Raw genomic sequence first — 20,072 nt, 5'->3', positions numbered from 1 at the left:
TACCATACTCACACTCCCTGGAAGGGTTTTTCAAAGCTCTTACGTTTTCTTTTTCTTGCCCTCTTGCTAAATTATTATTTTAATAGGGTTTGCTTTTATTTGGACACCTGACCAAACTCATGGCCAAATTTAGAATAAATAACCTTTCAGGTTTCTCTTTCTTTATAAAAATACTACCTGGTAGATTGTTTTTTCTGTGTGGTCCTGTGATTTAATCCTTGTAGGGAAATTCCCTTCACTGATGCATGTGGACCTTTTAAAGACTTTTAAGAGTCAGCTAGGAAAGACAGCTAAGGTAGCACAGTGGATAGAGAGAGCCAGGCCTGGAGTTGGGAGGTCCTGGGTTCAAATTTGTCCTCAGACACCTCTTAACTATGTGATCCTGGGCAAGTCACTTAACCCCAGTGCCTAGCCCTTACTACTCTTCTGTCTTAGAACTGATAAGACAGATGGTAAGGGTTAAAAAAAAAAAAAACGTTAACTGGGCCACTGAGAAGTTAAGATGTTCTCATGGTTACACAACTAATACAGTCTGAGCAGGACTTGGGCTCAGATCTTTCTAACTCTGTTGCCTCTGATAAAAATTATTTTGGTTTCTTAAGTTTCATTCACATTCCTGTGAGGTAAGTAGGGCAGATATTTTATTATTGGTGTTGTCTAAAGAACTCTTGTTTTGCAATGGATAAACTATTGCTGGAGAGATGAAGTGGGGGGTGAGGTGATGGAAAGTCACTTGATGCTTCACTGTTAGCATTTTTTAAAATCTTCATGCTATGGTCACCTTTCTGTTATTTTCTCTAACTAGGGAAATGCCCTAGGAATCCTTACCTACCTTTAGTCTTCTCTCACCTTGAACCATCTTCTCCCTCCTCTTCTTTCATTTGTAGCAGCTGGGATGTGAGGAAACCCAGGATATTGCAGACAATTCAAAACTGAAGGTAACTCCACTGTATCTCATTAATAGCAATAATTGAAGGCCCACAGGCAGAAGTTCCAAGAGCCAAGGATTGTATTTCTCCAAGAAACTAGCTCAGGAAACAAATTGGAGAATAATTAGGTGAGAGGTAAAATTGTCTGGGGGTGGGGCCAGGTGAAAAAGTCTCCACATCTCCCTCCCAAATCCCATATCCACCTCCTTGCTAGTCAGCTTACTTTACCTAGAAAAATGTCTAGGAGGAGGAGTTTAGTTTAACTGGATTAACTAAACATTAATATTAATGAGTTTTGACTCCTACTCTTCCCTTGTTTAAGATCCAAGCCTGATCTGCAGATGCCCAGTAGTTGGTAGACATTCATGCTGCATACCCATCTCTCCCAAATTCCCTTGTCCACCATTGATACATAAAGGAAACACCATACTTGGGCTGCCCCAATACTTTTCTGTTACCTCCACAGAATTTCTAGAAAATCAGTCAACAAGTAGGTAGTAAGTCCCTACTATGGACCAGGTACTGTGTAAGGTACTATGGATCCAATAATGAAACAATCCCTACTCTCAAGAAACTTATATTTGAATGGGGGAGAGGGGAGAAAACAAATACCTATAAAAATATATATAACATAGTTACAAGTTCTCCCAAAAGTATACCCTGTATAAAGTGAATAAATACATATGTATACCAAGTAGTTAAATTCAAAGTAGTTTGGCGGGGTGAGGGGGGGAAGGAAAAGCTTCCAAATCAGTGTAAGGTGTCTAGGACAAAGTCGTAAATTATGTTGGCTCAAAGAGGAACCCATTAGGTCCCATGTGCTTTTTTTTTTTTTTTTAAACCTTTAACTTGGAATCAATACTAAGTATTGGTTCCAAGGCAAAAGAATTACTGCTAGGCAGTTGAAGTTAAGTGACTTGCCCAGGGTTACATATAGGAAGTATCTGAGGCCAGATTTGAACCCAGGACCTTCTGGTTCCAGGTGTGGCTCTATCTTCTGAGCTGCCTGACTGCCCCTTCTTGCTTTAAAAGTAGGGACAGCTGGTTGAGCTTAGAGACCTCAGATCCCCTTTCAAATTCTGCCTCCTATGCCACTAAAGCAACAATTTCACCTTCCCACTCAAATGAATTTATGTTCATTATTTCTGATATTATTTCTACATTATTATAAAGTTGGTTTCAGAGCACATTCTATTTCTGCTTGCCCTAGGCAGTGTTTGCCTCAGCCTAGTTATGGCTCTGGAAAAGTGTAGATTTTTGAAATCAAATGACCTAGGTTTGAATACTGATACTACTCATTACCTCTGTGACCTTGGATAAGTCACTTAAAGTTCTTTGGGTCTCAGTTTCCTCATTTGTAAAAGAGACATGACAAGGTGACCTTTAAATACTCCATCCATACTCCTAGGATTTTACTCTTCCTTCTGACCTGTCAGGTGGGAAGAGATACAGCTGTTGACAGCTTTTGAGCAGAGCCTGAAGGGGGAATTCTGTCTTTGGGGAAAGTATGTGTGTCATTTGCCAACTTGTGGCTACCCATAGCGCTTTCAGGTATCAGGATAGGGGGTGGTAATGGCACAACCCAGTGCTGATAAAAAGCAAATGGGCCATCTTTGGCACCTAAGTAAACCATAGGTTGCTAATCTCTGGGCCTGCTATTGCTTATGGTGTTGGCAGGTTCATTGATAATGCAAAATAAAAATGTGCCAGTGGCTGCTTAAAATGTGATCAAGGCCACAATCAGGGCTTTAATCTGTGTGTAGCTTTGTTGTTTTTTAACCTGGCTATAGTCTGTACTCCTTAACCAGAGCTGTGACTAGAAATTCTCTTACCTGGGAATAATGCTAAAGGTAGTGTCAGCTTAAAGGATGCTCTAACCCCGGGAAGGTGGTGGCAGTGACAGCTCAGGCAACAATATGCCCCTGAGAGAGAAGGGAAGGCCTGTCCCCGAGGAAATACTATCTTGCCCACTTTGGTTTGGGCCACAAGAAACACTGTGGTCATGGAACCTGCTGAAACAAACTTGGCACAAGCCAGCAGAAGACCTTGAGGCGTAAAGTAAGGAGGGAGGTAGGAGTCTAAAGAGAAGGAGACTGTGAAGAGGGGGAAGGACCTCCTCCCCAGTCACAGAATGTTGGTGCCCTGAAGTAAAGCCCTGACTATCCTACCCTAGTTACAACTACTGTTTACACAAAGAACAGGTAGGGTAGCATGGTAGCACAGTGGATAGAACATGAGGCCTGGCATCGAGAGGACCTGGGTTCTAATCAGGCCTCAGACACTTCCTAGCTGTGTGACCTTGGGCAAGTCAATTAACTTCTATTGCTTAGCTCTTGCTGCTCTTCTGCTTTAGAATCAATAGTGTCAACTTTAAGATAGAAGGTATGGGTTTAAAAAAAAGTGACAAAAGGGGCATTCGTCCTTCCTGAAAGATTCCTCCAGACATTAGAACAGCTTGCTTGGAAGTTTATTATGCAAAGCCAGGGATTCGGAGTTTCTATGTGGATCTCAGTCTCCCAAAGTACACAACTAAGGAGCCCAGAAGTGCTCTTTGTGCAAAATGTTACAAAGGGTGTTGAGATAGCACATGCCTCTGACAGAAAGACTACTTCTCCTTTCCCATACTCCGCCCCCTACCCCCTCCAACTCTGGTGGACGAATCAGAAGAAATAGCATCTAGGAATGTCTCTTGGCTATAACCCCATCAGGAAGTGCCCTATAGCAGAGTCTTTCCCAGTTGACTCCACCCTCCCCAAGTTCCTGTATTGTTTGTAGGGTTTCCTTTTAAGGTCTGAGGACCAAGGAAATGCTCCAGGACATGGAAGGCAGAATTACAGCCAAGCTAGAAGCTCCAAGAACCAATTGAGAGGTATGATGGTTTTGCTATCCTAAGGGGGAAGGTGGGCAGGTAGGTGAAGGAAGTGGGAAATGTTTGGTCAGAAGAAATTGACTCAAATTGAGGCAGTCATTCATTAATCTCTCAATGAGTAGTCTCATAGGATGGATGGCCACTTATGGATAGGCAGTGGGGCACAATGGAAAGATCAACTGACAGGAGTCAAAGGATCTGAGTTCAAATTCTACTTCTAAATCTTTCTATCCATGTGACATTGGCTATGTCACTTAGCCTTGGTCCTCAGTTTCCTCATATATAATACGATGAGGTTGGACTAGATGACTTCTGAGGTCCCTTCTAGCTCTAAAACTTGCTCAAAGATGCTGTGATAGGGTCTGGTATCCCCAAAGAATCAGCTAACCCAGCTGCTCCAAGGCAGGACAAGGAACTTCTATGCTGATTTCCTTTCACCCCAGATTAGAATCCTGGTTATCAGATGCTTAATATCTATTTGTTACTTTGAACCAAATTAAATATCACAAAGTTGAATGTGATGCTTTGGGATCTGGCCCAGCAAGAACAATGAGAAGGTTCATCTATCAAGTCCCTTTCACAAAAAGGGCTGGTGTTCTCAGTGCCAGTCTCTCATTGATCCTAAGAAGCAACTCTTATTATTTTTGACTGAGGTCCCATAGGAAAAAGAAGTACAGGTAAAAGTTGAGAAATTAAGATAAAAGACCACTTGCAAGTTGTCAGCCAAGGCTGATGGGTTTCAACAATAATGAGTCCAAAATCTGCTCTGACCAAGAACAGCTGGTTGATCTACATAAAAGCCAAGGTTTCATCTGGGTTAAACAATGTTAGTGGCTCACACTGCCCAACCCTGTGCTAAGCACTGGAAATAAAAAAGAGGTAACAGACAGTCGTTGCTCTCAAGGAGCTCACAATCTAATGGAAATTTCTTGTCTCCCTTGCTTTATCCCCAATCCTTCCAATCACTAGTGTGACTGCCAAGCATGGATAGCCTTGATTTTCTTTCTTTGACTAACATAGCTGAAGATCTTCAATGTCTCTGGTTAGTGAAAAAGAATTCCCAGAGTTTATAATAGTAATAGAAATAGCATTCTAGAAACTATGATGAATAATGAAAATAATCTTAGTCCTAAAAAACTACTCATGAAACATACTTCCTTCCTCTTAAGTCAAGGGACTAGGGATGTGATAAATCCTGCCAGATGGGATACTTGGTTGACTTTGCTGAACTGTTAGGATTATTGATTAGAGGAGAGAGTGGGTAGGGGGAAATTAAGGGAAAATGTAATATGAAAACAAAAGGTAACAATAAAACTTTAATAATATTCATAAAACTGCCTATAAATGTAACAAAGACTGCCACTACATGGTCTCTCCAAGCCCCTATTTCTAGGTAGTTTGGAGTAAATGATTAGATTTGTATTTTCATTGAATTTTATAAAATTCAGAACAGAAAAAATGCTCCAGAACCATAAACTATTAGAAGTGAAATGAATCTTAGAGATTTTCTAGGCCAGTGATGGTGAACTTTTTAGAGACCATGTGCCCAAACTGCAACTCTCATGCCACGTGTGAGCTGCCTCCTCTCACCCCCATCTTACCCCAGATGGGAGGAAGGAAGCACTCCCATTGGGCTGCTGAGCAGAGGAGCGGGTCATGTGAGAAATGTCCTCAGGTGCGCATGGAGAAGGGAAGAGGAGCAGCCCCCTGCAACATGCTTTGGCAAATGGCCCTATGTTCTCCAACACAGTTCTAGACCGACCAACCATCTTATTTTACAGATGAGGAAATCATGGCTCTGTGAGATTACATGACTTGGCCTACTCTTAAAGGGGCAGACCCAGGACAGGATCTCAAGCCCAGCTTCCTTCCTTCCTTTCTTCTTTATTTTCTTCCTTCCTTCCTTCCTTCCACCCTTACCTTCTGCTTTGGAATAGATACTAGGGATCACTTTTAAGACAGAAGAGCAGTAAGAACTAGGCAATTGAGGTTAAGTGACTTGCCCATGGTCACATAGCTAGAAAGTGTCTGAGGCTACCTTTGAACCCAAGACCTCTCATCTTCAGGCCTGGCTCTCTATTCACTGAGTAACATAGCTGCCCCTTCAGTTTCCCTTCTAATACTTTCTCTTGAAGAGACCAGCTGGATGGGCTTACCATGTGCTTCTGAAGCTTTTTTCTTTTTTAGGCTAGTTCTATAAGAAAGAAGATTGGGAGAACTGAGTGCCTGTATCTCTGTATTTAGTACTAATCCAGCACTCTCCATTTTTGCTAAAGGGCCAAGCTTAATGCCCTGGCTTTTGGGGAGACAAGGATCATAAAAAGATATTTCATCACTCCACAGCTAGACAATAAGAAAGGAAAAAGGCAATGGAAAAGAATTAGAGGAAATGAATTTGATCTAAGTCAGAGATCTGAGAGAGATGGATCACTGTGGGTCACTGCCTCTCTCAGGAGGAAGTTGCCTTGCATAGCTAATTTCCTTTATCAGCTGTAAATAGTGGGAAGGTTTCTTTCAAAATGTAGAAGGTTCCCCAGTCTCCATTGGACAACATGCTTGGGGGAGAGAAGTCAAGCTTGCAAGTATTTATTAATGCATTACATGCCCAATGTTTAAAATCTTGTTGAGGAGACAAGACTAATGTACTCTGATTTAAAGTAAATTGTGTATGACACATTTACGTTGAAAGTAAATGAAACAATACGAAACAGATAGTGTTGGTGTAGATAATATGTTCTATAGGACTACAGTGAAGGCTAAGGTCAGTGGGACTGGAAAAGCTGGAAAAGGCTTCTTTGATCAGACCTCACATAGCACTTTTTAAACATTTAATAATGGAAGACTATTTTTTTTTCTTTTTTTAAACCCTTACTTTCCTTCTTAGAATGGATACTAAGTATTGGTTCCAAGGCAGAAGAGTGGTAAGGGCTAGGCTATTAAGGTTAAGTAACTTTGTCCAGGGTTACAGCTAGAAAGTGTCAGGTCAGATTTGAACACAGTACCTTCTGTCTCCAGCCCTGGTTCTCAATCCACTGAGTCACCTAGCTGCCCCCAAAACTGTGTTTTCTATTCATGGGTTTATGTCATCTCTTTAATGGACTGTGTGTTCCATGAGATCAGGGATCATCTTAATTTTTGTATTTTCCCCCAACACCTAGCAAAGGGTTCCAGACACAGAGCAAGTGCTAGGATACGAAAGAATATCTTCTTCCTGTAGGATCCTGACATCCAAAGACACATCCTTTCTCCGAATGAGAGAGGTGGGGTCCTTCTGACCTACTAGTGGCCTATTAAGGGACCCAGAGGGTGCTAATGGCCACCCCAGGGAAGAAACCTGTCTTGGTTGGATGTTGGTGCCCTGAAGGAAGAAGTACATCCAGCCCCCTAAACCACAAACCCTCCACTCCAAGAGACATGTTGTTATCATGTATGTTCTTCATACATTTTGCAGATTTGTATATTGTTGATGAATGATGTCTAAAGGCAGATGCTGTTAGCACTGAATGACTAATGAGCAGCCTAGGTACCTAATCCTATGAGATATAAGTAACTTAGCTAATAATTCAGAGATGATGCCAACCTCCCACCACATCTCAAGATTGAGACCCTGAAGCTCAAAGTCTTTCTCCTCTTATAGGCACATCTCAACCGACTTTTTGGTCTCATGCCAGTTCATGCCACCTCTGCATTCTGTATTCCAATTCAGTAACTGGCAACTATTCTGGTCCAAAATGGCTTCTTGCAAAAGTATTTACACAGGTCAGGGAATGTCACCTTCCTAGCTTGCATCATCCAGAGGCATTACCTTGGTTCTTTTTCTGGATTGCTGCTAGAAGCATAAACAAAACAATCTGGGATCATGAACCAAGGAAATGGGCCAGATTTTATGACTTGGCAGGAAGTCAAAGACTATTATGAATTATAGAGATGGAAGGGACCTAAGGCCATCTAATTCTGCCTCCTCATTTAACAGATGAGGAAATTGAGACTTAGGATCACACAGATACTAAACATCTGAGGCAAGAATCGAACCCAGGGTCTCAAATTCCAGAGTCAATACTCTTTCCACCACACTAGAGGAATTTTGGGGAGTGAATTAGTGGTGGTTTGATCAGTGTTCTACCACTGAGTCCCTGCTTTTAAATATACAAGGATCCCTTCTATATTGCAGGGGCTGGAGGTGCACACTCTGAAGAATCTGAGCAAAAATTTTTTGACCCTCCCTTTGTGCCAGAGAAGAAGGCTGAATTTTTTTCTTTTTCTTTTATGGGATGTTTGAAGTACCTTACTGTAAAATCTGGGCCCAGTATTTGGTCATAGGCTATTTGTAGGTCAATGTTAATATGGCTCTACATTTCTAGCCTTTGTGTGTTATATGCTAGCTTTCATGTTCTTTTCATAAACTTTAACTTTTTACTCATTTTAACTTTTTAAAAATTGTATATATTCATAGTATTAAAAGATAAAAGATGTTGACATTATAAAATGCTATACATATATTTTATGCATTTCTGAATTGCTAAACTTTTCCTGTGACTTTGCTTGTCATCTGTGACTTCCTCAAAACTCTCCTAAAATTTCCATTTAATGTCTTATTAAATTAAGAGAACCACAATGGGGAAAGTTGAGATGTAGAAGGAATACTTGTACTTGCATGTTACTGTTACCCAGTCAAGCAGTTGGGTCCAGACAGGTTTAAATTAACAAGGAACCTGAGAGTTAGTAGCTGAGCACATGTATGCTTCTGCAGCAAGAGTTCAAATCTGGCTTTCCACACTTACCTAGATTTTTGATGGGCAAGTCACGGATCTCAGTTTGCCTCAATTTTCCCATATGTAAAATGAACTGGAAAAGGAAATGCTAAATCACTCAAGAAAACCCTAAATGGGGTCACAGAGAGTCAGATACAGTGAAATGACTGAACAGCAAAGATATGCCTGGCAAGGGTCCTCTAGATGGCTCAGTAGATTGAGAGCCAAGCCTAGAGATGGGAGGTCCTAGATTCAAATCTGACCTCAGACACTTCTTAGTTTTATTTTAACTCCCATTGCCTGGCCCTTATGGCCCTTCTGCCTTCCAATACATAGTACTTATAGGGGTTTTTTTTTTTATGTGTCTGGCACTGGAGATAAAAAAATAAAATTATCCTAGAGTTTGTCTGTGGAAGAGATGACATACATGTATAGGCAAAATAAATACTAGGTGATTTTGTGGGGTGATGGCACTAGCATCTGGGAAGATTGCAAAGAACTCTGTAAAGATGGTACTTGAGCTGTATTTCAAAGGAAACGAGATTTCAAGAAGCAGAGGTAAAGGAGGAAATTCCAGGGACACAGTTGGTGCAAAAGTGTAGAGATAGGAAATGAAATATCTGGTATGGAATAAGAAGCTAGTTTCACTAGGACCAGGGAGTATGTGAAGGGGAGTCAGGTGTGATGAGTTCGGAAAGGGGCCAGGTTGTGAAGGGCTTTAACTGTCACAAAAAGGATTTTGTATTTTATCCTAGAGCCAATAAGATCCCACTGGCACTATTGAGCAGGGGAGCATGATCAATTCTGAGCTTTAGGGAAAAAACCAAGCATATTCTTGTGGGTTCCTCAAGAGACCAGTGTCATCCCTAGACCAGGACCAAGGCCTGTTCCTACAGAGTTGGAACCTACTCTTGTTCTATAGGAACCCAAGAGGTATGACTGGTCAAGGAGAGGCCAGGGATAATCGGCCTCCTCCCTTCCTTTCAAAATTCAGCCTACAAGGCCTGCACCCCTAAACCAAGAGAACCCTTCTTCCCCTATTCCAAGGCTGATTTGACTCCATGTCACCACAAGGAGCAAGGCCCTCCTAGGAGTAGCTCGCTCTCTAGTTGCACAATTTTCTAAAGAAGGAGACTCTCTGAGTCTCATAACAACTCATCCTGCCAAGAAGCTTCCATCTATCCTGATCCTTTCATCTGTAGTTTAAGCCCATTTGTATCTGGTTTCATCCTCTAGAATGCTTTACCGCCTCCTGTATAACAATGTTTCATATCCATTTCAAGATAAGAGGAAAGGGGAAGAAGAAGAAAACTTAGTGGGGCAGTGTGAAGGCTTCAAACCCTCTCTGTGTCTCTATCTCTGTCTCTGACTCTGTCTCTGTCTCTCCCTCCCTCCCTTCTTCCCTCACCTCACCTCCCCACTCCTGGTTTTGGATATGTTTCCTTGATCTTTCTAGTGGCAAGAATATATAAGGAGATGATTCCATAAAAATGAAGGATTCTGTTGAGATGAAAGCTGTAGCCATGTAACCATGACCTTTGCTGGGACTGGCAAATATTTGGATAAAAACGAGTAAAATACAGTTCTAGCTTAGCAGCCAATCAAAAAGCTGCTTTTTTTTTTTTTTTTTTTTTTTTTTGCCATACAGTAATTGGTTAGGAAACAGTCCTAGAGAAAGAAGCAGTACATGCTCAAAAATAAAGAGTATTTAAAAAATAGTATATCAAGTGCTTCTAGAAGTAAGCTCATTGCATCCAGGACTGGAGCCCTCATTGACCAGTTCCTTGTAACATAATTCCAAGTTGATAGAGAAAAAGGTACCTTCCTCATGAATCAGTCCTGGGCTGTTGAAATTCCATGACTATTGATTGCTCTTCTTTCTGCTTCTCCTTGTCTTCTGACTTCAAATTCTGCACTCAATAGTATTGTTCACCAAGAGGTTCCAGCTACTTCTTGGTTTTTCACCCCAGCTCCCAAAATGCCAAAGAAGTAGGATGTCCCCTCGTTGCCCCAAGATGTTGCTACTGACCTCTGGGGAAACCCTCCCCAAACCTCTTTTCTCTCCAACACTGGACTCTTGTCTAGTCTAACTATACCCACTAGCTCTGGGTTAGAGAATTAGATCAGAGTTTATCTCTAATTCCTTTCCCTGAAGGCCTAGATGATGGAAGAAAGGGTAAGGACAGATATTTGGGAGATAAGTCAAAGCCCTGTGAATAGACTTGAAAGCGAGTGTTGAACTTGCTTGACATGTAAATGAACTGGCAAGCCCAGAGACAGAATCTATAGGTAGATATGGCAGAATGCCCCCCAGTGGGAAGCAGCACATGCTTGACCAGGCAGTGAATATCTTCTATGTGTGTCCCCTAGGCATGGCCACTCTTCCCACTAATAGTATATTTGTAGGAGGGTGAACCACAGAGTTTCCAGAGGAGGCATTTCCTCTTCTTCCTACTCTTTTTTCTCTATTTCATTAACCATCTTTACTTTTAACTAATTGTATCCTCTGGTAGAGGCATCTAAGCTATGGTTGTGAGTGAATGTGGAACCATGGAGTTTACTTTTCTGAAAGCCCACATATAAAAGTGCATGTCAGGTGCCACACTCATATTGTCTCTTTGGGTTAGGAAAGCACAGAAGCATTCAGACCCTTCCACTTTTTAAAAACATATTTTTCATCAACTCTTCCCCCTCTTCTCTGAAAGCTGGTCCCTCTGAAACAGCATTCAAAGATAACAATGACATAATACAGGATAGTCCTACTCTCCTTTGCCCTAGTCAAACCAAGAATGAGATTCTGTGTTTAGCCCTAGGCTCTACATTTTAAGAAGGCCACTGGCAAATTGGAGAGGTTTCTAAGTAAAGTTACAGGATGAGGAGGTGCCTAGAGACCATGCCATACAAGAATTGGTTGAATTCAACTCGGCAAACATTTATTAATGCCTGCATTATCCAAGGCACTTTGTTAGGTACTGGTAGCATCCTCAAGGTGGTATATTCTACTTGAAGCATATAAGAAAAAGGTATATTTAGCTTAGAGAAGAAAAATTCTAGAGCAGACAAGATCACTGAATTAAAAAATCTAAAGGCAGTCTTGTAAAATAAGGATATAGCATTGCTCTGGCTGACTAGGAGTAAGAACAATGGATAGAAATTTCAGCAACTTGAAGTGGGGTTGTCCAATTTTTCTCAGTTAGAGATCAAGACACGAATGATGAGATCTAGCAAAGAAGACTGAGAAGAAATTATTAGACCGATAGGAGGAAAGATCAGTGTCATGAAAGCGCACAAAAGAGCCAAACTCCCACATATATTCCAGCAATGATCTAAAAAGAGCACCATATCCAAAGTTATCAAACAACCCAAAGTAAAACGTTAACATTTTCCTTATCTATGTCCTATAATTGGAGAACTTTGAGAAGAAGAGTATAAAAACATGGAGGGAAAGAGAAAGGCAAGTGAGTATCTTGTGAACCTCATTTTCGTCTGAACTGATCAAAGGAGAGCTGAAACCTTATGCATGCATACATAAAGTCTTTTGTAAATGCTATCTAATCTGATGCTTCAGACAACTAAAAGAAATAAAAAGAAACCATATTATGCTTTTAAAAAAGCACTTTAGACAATGAAACTATGTCTACTTAATAGTGTACTGAGTGTCCTAGCATCTAAAAAAATGTTAATTATATTATAAGAAGAAATAACAAATATCAGTAGTTGGGAACCTCAATGTACTCCTCTCAAATATAGACAACTTTAACAAAAAAGATAAACACAGCAAGAGTTAAGGACTGGAAGAGAACTTTAGAAAATTAGATAATAGATCTTTGATGATTAGTGAAATAGGAAAAGGAAGGAGTTTACTAATTTCTAGGCTGTACATGACACTTTTACAGTAATTGTTCTTGTGCTAGGGCACAAGAAAGATAGGCCCTGCCCTCAAGGAACTAATTCTAACAACACCTCTAGGGAACTGAAAAGCAACTGGGTGGAGAAGAGATGAAGGTGCTAAGTTAGAGAAAGTCTTATGGTCAGGAGTAAAACTTAGAGAGAAATGAAGACATAGTTGGCCAAGCCTGGAGATGGAGGTCCTGGATTCAAATGTGGCCTTAAACACTGCCCAGCTGCATGACCCTGAATAAAATTTAAAAAAAAAAAAAAAAAAAAAAAAAAAGACATAACTGGTTTGGGTAATCTCCTTATGAAAGTTCCGGGAGGAAATAGCCAAACAGAAGGTGTAGAGGTGTTTCCAACATGTGAGAACCAGAGATGAAATGAACTTCCAGGGAGAAGACATTTCTATGGCATGGTAGGGAGCATACGGTTCAGAGAGTCAGGAGTGTATCATGTGGAGGAGTAAATAAACTAAATACTAAAATAGAAACTGAACATAAAAAATTAACAAAAACTGAAAAAAAAAACAATTGAATTGACAATGTGCCTTTTTTTCCTAAAGTAAATTTTATATTTTTACTTTCTCTTTTTATATCAGTCATTTCCAAATATACTTCTACCCACCATTCCAGTGAGTTGTCCATTGTAACAAAGAAAAATAGTTAAGGGGGGCAGCTGGGTGGCTCAGTGGATTGAGAGCCAGTCCCAGAGACAGGAGGTCCAGGGTTCAAATGTGACCTCAGATATTTCCTAGCTGTGTGACCCTGGGTAAGTCACTTAACCCCCATTGCCTAGCCATTACCAACTCTTATTCCTTGGAACCAATACACAGGATTGATTCTTAGATGAAATGTAAGCAGTTAAAAAAAAAAAGAGAAATAACTAAGCAAAACTAAACAACTTAATGGGGCAGCTAGATGGTACAGTGAATACCGTACTGGGTTGGGGGCCAGGAAGACTCATCTTCCTGAGTCCAAATTTGGCCTCAGATACTTATTATCTTTGTGGCCCTAGGTAAATCATTTAACCCTTTTGCTTTAGTTTCCTCACTTATAAAATGAGCTGGAGAAGGAAATGGCAAATCACTCCAGTCTCTTTGCTAAGAAAACCCCAAATAGGGGTTTGAAGAGTTGGATGCAACTGAACAATAACAAAAAACCAACAGAGCAGCACATCCCCCAGCATATGTTATTCCCCTCCATAGCTTTCCACCACTCCAACAAAGGAGATGGATTCTTTTCTTAATCTCTTCTATAGGGCCAAGATTGGGTTCTACACTACAAGTGTTCAGCTTTGTTTTAATGTTTACATTTTTGTGGGCATTTTATACAGTATTTTCTTGAATCTTACTTCATTGTATAAAACTTCACATGGAGTCCTCTCATCTCTGAATTCCTCATATTCCTTTCTAATGGTGCAAATACTATTCTGTTTGCAATTTGTTGTTTTTGGTTTTTAGCTACCACAAAAAGTCTTACTATAAATCTTTTGGGATATATGGAACCTTTCTTTTTGCTTTTGACTTTTCCTGGGATAAATGGCTAGTAGTGGGATCTGTGGCTCAAAGGATATTAGTAGCTAAGTGAATTTTCTCCCAGCAAGTTTTTCAGAACCATCTCCCCAGTGCAATATGAGAGCAAAAAAACCTCATTGAGTCCAACCCTATTCCCTTAATTGCTATTATTCCCTCCTCAATTGGCTTATCATCCTCTTTGCTTTCTTCAGATCTCTTTTTTCTTCAGGTCCCACCCATCATCATGTATTATAATAATAACTCACATTTATATAATACTTTATTTACAAAATATATTTATAGGTAGTTCATTTATTACTTCCATTTTGTTGATGAGGAAACTGAGGTTCACAGAATGACATACTTAGATGGGAAGGTCTATGTATAGCAAACAAATTTATCAGTTACTATGAAGATATCCTGGGCTAGCAGGTAGCTCAGTGGATAGAGTGCCAGATCTGGAGATGGAAGGTACTATCAAGATCTTCAATACTCATTATATCTTCAGTAGCCTCATATATTCATACACTGTTAATAACAAGTTTTTCATTTTAAATTCATACCGCCCTTCCAATGCAGGCTCTCTGAAGCTCTTTAGCACTTGCTTTTTGCATTTCTGTGTCTGACACCCAGAGCTGAAAACTAGCCCAGGCAACCAGACCTTTGCCCCAAGTGCCACCATCTAAGGTAATGTGCTTCCTCCTATCTGGCAGAACACCTGTTCTCATGACCAGCCTCTGGGCAGATACTCCTTTACCCAGGTTCACTAGGATATATTTTCCCTATGACGTGGCCTGACCTAGGTCCTGTACCCAACAGAAGCTGGAGTAGGGGCAAAGAAGGGAATCATATGGGGTTCTTCCACTCTCCACTTAGTAAACTCACCGTTAGCTCTTGTCCCTATTTTTTCTCTGCCCTCCCTTCCCATTAGGCCCTCTAAAATTATCTTTTATTGTTATGTTGGGGGGTTTTCAAGCCCTTACTTTCTATCCTAGTAACATCTCTAAGACAGCAGGGAAAGGGCTATAGACAATTGGGGTTAAGTGACTTGACCAGGGTCAGAAATCTAGGAAGTATCTGATACCAGATTTGAACCCAGATCCTTCCAATCCCAGCCAGCTCTCTATACAGTGTGCCATCTAGCTGTCCCGAATTGTCCTGAATTTAACAAACTCCACCTCATCCTAGGTGTCCTCCTCTCACTTCCTTCTCTTGGTGCTTGCTACTAGGAGTAGCTTTCTCCTGAAGTTACTACATCTCTTGGTGCCATCTTCAAAACCAGATACTCCTCCCCTCTTACCTCTAGACAGCTAAGGACTGAAAAGATGCTGTCTTCCCTCTCCACTTTTTTCTGACTCCTTTCACCATTGTCACTGAGCAACTTTCTCTTCCACCTTTACAGTCTTTCTTGAATTGTATCCTATCTATACTCTTTTGCCCCCATTTAGGGACCACATGCTCTCACTCCTCCCACTCCTAATAAGTTCAGGACCTGGCTCAGTCTTTTTTTCTATGGAATTCTCTTTCTTCTTCAACCTCCTCACCTCCTATGACCTCCATCCAGGTTACTCTGTGTATAGTAATCATTGCATCTTATACCCTACTCCTTTAACTGAATATGCCCCAGAAATCAGAATTCTTAGTTATGATCCTACTGATACTTACCATTCTTGGAGCATCTTCAGCAAATCATTTCTCTTCTCTGTCTCAGTTTTCCTTGTCTGCAAAATGGGAGGACAGGCTGGTTAGATTTTTCTCTATGGTCCTTTATCACTCTATGATATATACTCTCCTCTCCTCCTTCCCTCCCTCTCTCCATCTCTCTGTCTCTGTCTCTGTCTCTCTCTCTCTCTCCACACACACACAGACACACACACACATATATACTTACACTTCTATGATGTTTGGGGAATGGACAATATAATCAAAGCAGTGGAGGATTTGAAGTTCTTTATACATGTCCTCAGGTGATTTGTCCAGCTCCTATCTGGCTCTCTACAGCAGCAGTGGGTATTTCCCAGGAAGTCATCTTTCCCACCATGTCAGACTATGAAAATGATGAAGAATGCTGGAATATGCTTGAGGGCTTTCGGGTGAAGCTTATCTCCATCATCGACCCTTCTAGGATCACACCATACCTCCGACAGTGTAAAGTCATTAACCTAGATGATGAGGAACAGGTTCTCAGTGATCCCAACTTGGTCATTCGAAAAAGGAAAGTAGGTCAGTATCCTTTCTTCTTTTTTTCCTTCCTTCCTTCTTTCCCTCCTTCCTCCCTTCCTCCCTTCCTCCCTTCCTCCCTTCCTCCCTTCCTCCCTTCCTCCCTTCCTTCCCTCCTTCCTTCCCTCCTTCCTTCCCTCATTCCTCCCTCCCCCTCCCTTCCTCCCTCCTTCCCTTCCTTCCTTCCTTCCTTCCTTCCTTCTATCCTCTCTCTTTCTTTTTTTTTGACCATGTGCCAAGTAGCAGCTCACCCTGACACTCTTAATACACATATGTGGATGTGTGGCCTTGAAGCATTTTGGTAAGATAGTTAATGTCCTATGGGTTTCAGGTGCTCAGGTTTGGAGAGTTTCTAGTTGAACCAAGCATCTCAGAGCATAGCTCAGCTCTAAGCGGAACATGTTTTTAGGAAATTCGTTTTGATCTCACTGCCCCCTTCTGAGTCTGTGCCTTGCTCTTCTTGATTACCATGGTAATTTTCTGTGGTTGTAGGGTTTTGTTATTGTTTTTTTGCTGTTTGCTAATTTTCCCAGCCTTTTTTTTTTAAACCTTTATCTCAAAGGTGGGCTCTGTTCTCAGGGTAGACTCTCTTAAACTTCAGTTTTTCCTTGATGCTACCCTGAGCTTTAGTTCTGGATTTCTGCAAGTTTTGATTCTTCCAAAGTGGTATGCTGGCTTGTGGGCCGGGAGTTCTGAAAGCTGCTGATTCAGTCTCCTTGAGGCACTATTGATGGCTTGTAGGGCTCAGAGCATTGTGAGCTCCCTTGTGCTGGGGCTCAGGACCTCACTTCAACCCCCTGGGCAGGGGCTCTGGGCCTCACTCTGGGCTTACACAGGTCAGTCACACTACAGAATGCCTTACACTGGAGCTTGGGGCCTTAAAGAAAACTTGCACTATGACTTGGAACTTCGAGTAGTTAGTGTGGGGTGCTTTGCTCTTGGCTTAGGCAGTCTTGGAGTCTCAAAGTGGGGTTGGGCCCAGGTTCAGAACCTGGAACAGGAAAAGTTTTTGTACAAACAAAACCAATGCTACCAAAATTAGAAGGGAAGCAACAAATTGGGAAAAAATCTTTATAACAAAAACTCTGTCAAAGGTCTAATTACTCAAATATACAAGGAGCTAAATCAATTGTACAAAAAAATCAAGCCACTCCCCAATTGATAAATGGGCAATGGACATGAATAGGCAATTTTCAGATAAAGAAATAAAAACTATCAACAAACACATGAAAAAGTGTTCTAAATCTCTTATAATTAGAAAAATGCAAATCAAAACAACTCTAAGGTACCACCTCACACCTAGCAGATTAGCTAACATGACAGCAAAGGAAATGTTGGAGGGGATGTGGCAAAATTGGGACATTAATGCATTGCTGGTGGAGTTGTGAATTGATCCAACCATTCTGGATGGCAATTTGGAACTATGCCGAAAGGGCTTTAAAAGACTGTCTGCCCTTTGATCCAGCCATAGCACTGCTTAGTTTATACCTCAAAGAAATCATTGGGAAAAAGACTTGTACAAAAATATTTATAGCCATGCTCTTTGTGGTGGCAAAAAATTGGAAAATGAGGGAATGTCCTTTGATTAGGGAATGGCTGAACAAATTGTGGTATATGCTGGTGATGGAATACTATTGTGTTCAAAGGAATAATGAACTGGAGGAATTCCATATGAACTGGAATGACCTTCAGGAATTGATGCAGAGTGAAAGGAGCAGAACCAGGAGAGCATTGTACACAGAGACTGATACACTGTGGTACAATCGAACATAATGGACTTCTCTACTAACAGTAATGCAAGGATCCAGAGCAATCCTGAGGGATTTATGAGAAAGAAAACTAGCCACATTCAGAGGAAGAACTGTGGGAGTAGAAACACAGAAGAAAAACAACTGCTTGAATACGAGTTGATGGGGATATTATTGGGGATGTAGACGCTAACCGATAACTGTAGTCCAACTATCAATAGTATGGAATTAGGTCTTTTTTTTTTATAATTTTTTTTTTTAATTTTTAAACCCTTAACTTTTTTTGTGTGTATTGACTTATAGGTGGAAGATTGGTAAGGGTAGGCAATGGGGGTCAAGTGACTTGCCCAGGGTCACACAGCTGGGAAGTGACTGAGGCTGGATTTGAACCTAGGACCTCCTGTCTCTAGGCCTTGGAATTAGGTCTTAATCAATGATACATGTAAAACCCAGTGGAATTGTGCATCGGCTACAGTGGGGTGGGGGGATTTGGGGGAGAGGGAAAGAACATGAAACATGTAACTGGGAAAATATTCAAAATCAAAACAAAACAAAACAAAAACTCATTTAACGAAGTCAAATTTTGATCATAATGTTCTCTAGAAATAAAAAAGTTTGCATTTATAAGTGATATTTCAATGTTGAGATGAGAAGTTATAAATTGCATTAGTTTAAAATTTGATTTTAAAAATTCTGTTCTAACTTAAAAATTATACTTTGAACATATGTGTTTTGAGTAAATATGGTATTTTTGAGTAAAAAAATTACATTTCTCAAAGAAAAAAAAAGGACCTGGAGCGGGGGTGGGGTGGGGGGTGTGGCTTGCTGTTGGCTTGTGCCAGTACTCCTTGATGCAGCTTTGCTATGGCTGCTTTCCCCTTTCACCCCAGTGAAACAGAACCTCTCTGCCTACCTTCCAAGTTGTTTTCTGTAAGATAGTTGGTTCATTTTGGTCCCTTGTTGGTTCTGTCACTCCAGTATTCATTTTGAGGTGTTATTTTAAAGTTCGTTGGAGAGGATTCTTAGAGCAGTCCTAATTTTCCATGCTTCTACTCTGCCATCTTGTCTCTGCCTCTCCATTTTAGGAAATTTGTTTCCAGTTTTACCCCTAGTTCTTTTTTTCTTTTCTTTTTTTTTAATCTAGCTTTTTAAAAAATTGATTAAGAAAATTTTTCCATGATTACATGACTCATGTTCTTTCCCTTCCCTCCTCCTGTCTCCTTCCCGTAGCCAACATGCAATTCCACTGGGTTTTACATGTGTCATCGATCACAACCTATTTCCATATTATTGATATTTGCACTAGGGTGATCTACAGAGTTTCCATCCCCAATCACATCCCTATCAACCCATGTGATCAAGCAGTTGTTTTTCTTCTATGTTTCTGCTCCCACAGTTTTTTCTCTGGATGTGGATAGCGTTCTTTCTCATAGGTCCCTCAGAATTGTCCTGGATAACATATTGTTGCTAGTAGAGAAATCCATTATATTTGATTGTACTACAGTGTACCATCTCTGTGTACAATGTCCTGGTTCTTCTCCTTTCACTCTGCATCAATTCCTGGAGGTCTTTCCAATTTACATTTTACCCCTAGTTCTCTTTGGTTTTTAGGTGTTCTCTTGGACATTCTCCAAAGGACCGGCCACAAGGGATATGTAGCCTTTCTGGAAAGTTTGGAACTTTACTATCCACAGCTATATAAGAAGATTACTGGGAAGGAACCCACCAGGGTTTTCTCCATGATAATAGGTAAGGTTGGTCCAGGACAGTAAAGCTCAACTTGTAGTAATAGAAAGTGGTGGTTTAAGGTTAGTCAGGAGCCTTGGGTTTCAGTCTCATCTCTGCTACTGACTTTCTGTGACTTTGGATAAATAATTTAAAATATCAGGGTTTCAGTTTCCCCCTTTGTAAAATGGAGATTATAATCTCTGCCTATCTTCCAGGATTTATGAGAACATCATAGGAGTTTATGGAGATAAAAATATTCTGATATGGTAAATGTTCTATACAATAGTACATAATTAGTACCTTGAACTAGTCTTTATTTGTTCTGGAGACATAAATAATCTAGAAAACAAAGTGATGTTATTCTTTAGGATATTTAGATGACAAAGTGGGGGTGGAAAAATTCTTAAGCAGCCATTTAGA

At 40.6% G+C, this 20,072-nt stretch overlaps 1 protein-coding gene across 2 annotated transcripts in view; it reads left to right on the top strand.

The window, feature by feature from the left end:
• Positions 1–3,731: 3,731 nt before the first annotated feature.
• The window catches only part of CARD9 (caspase recruitment domain family member 9), a 40,374-nt gene continuing 24,033 nt past the window's right edge, over positions 3,732–20,072 (top strand). For both annotated transcript variants that reach the window (XM_044663935.1, XM_044663934.1), the window contains exons 1-3: positions 3,732–3,798; positions 15,924–16,179; positions 19,536–19,673. In XM_044663935.1, the coding sequence (XP_044519870.1) occupies positions 15,996–16,179; positions 19,536–19,673 (322 nt within the window). In that variant the 5' untranslated portion in view covers positions 3,732–3,798; positions 15,924–15,995. The remainder of the gene's footprint in view (positions 3,799–15,923; positions 16,180–19,535; positions 19,674–20,072) is intronic.

The sequence above is a fragment of the Gracilinanus agilis genome, chromosome 2 (genome assembly GCF_016433145.1).
Source record: "Gracilinanus agilis isolate LMUSP501 chromosome 2, AgileGrace, whole genome shotgun sequence".
NCBI lineage: Eukaryota > Metazoa > Chordata > Mammalia > Didelphimorphia > Didelphidae > Gracilinanus > Gracilinanus agilis.
Note: the sequence above shows the minus strand (reverse complement) of the source record. Positions and strands in the feature narration are given on the sequence as shown.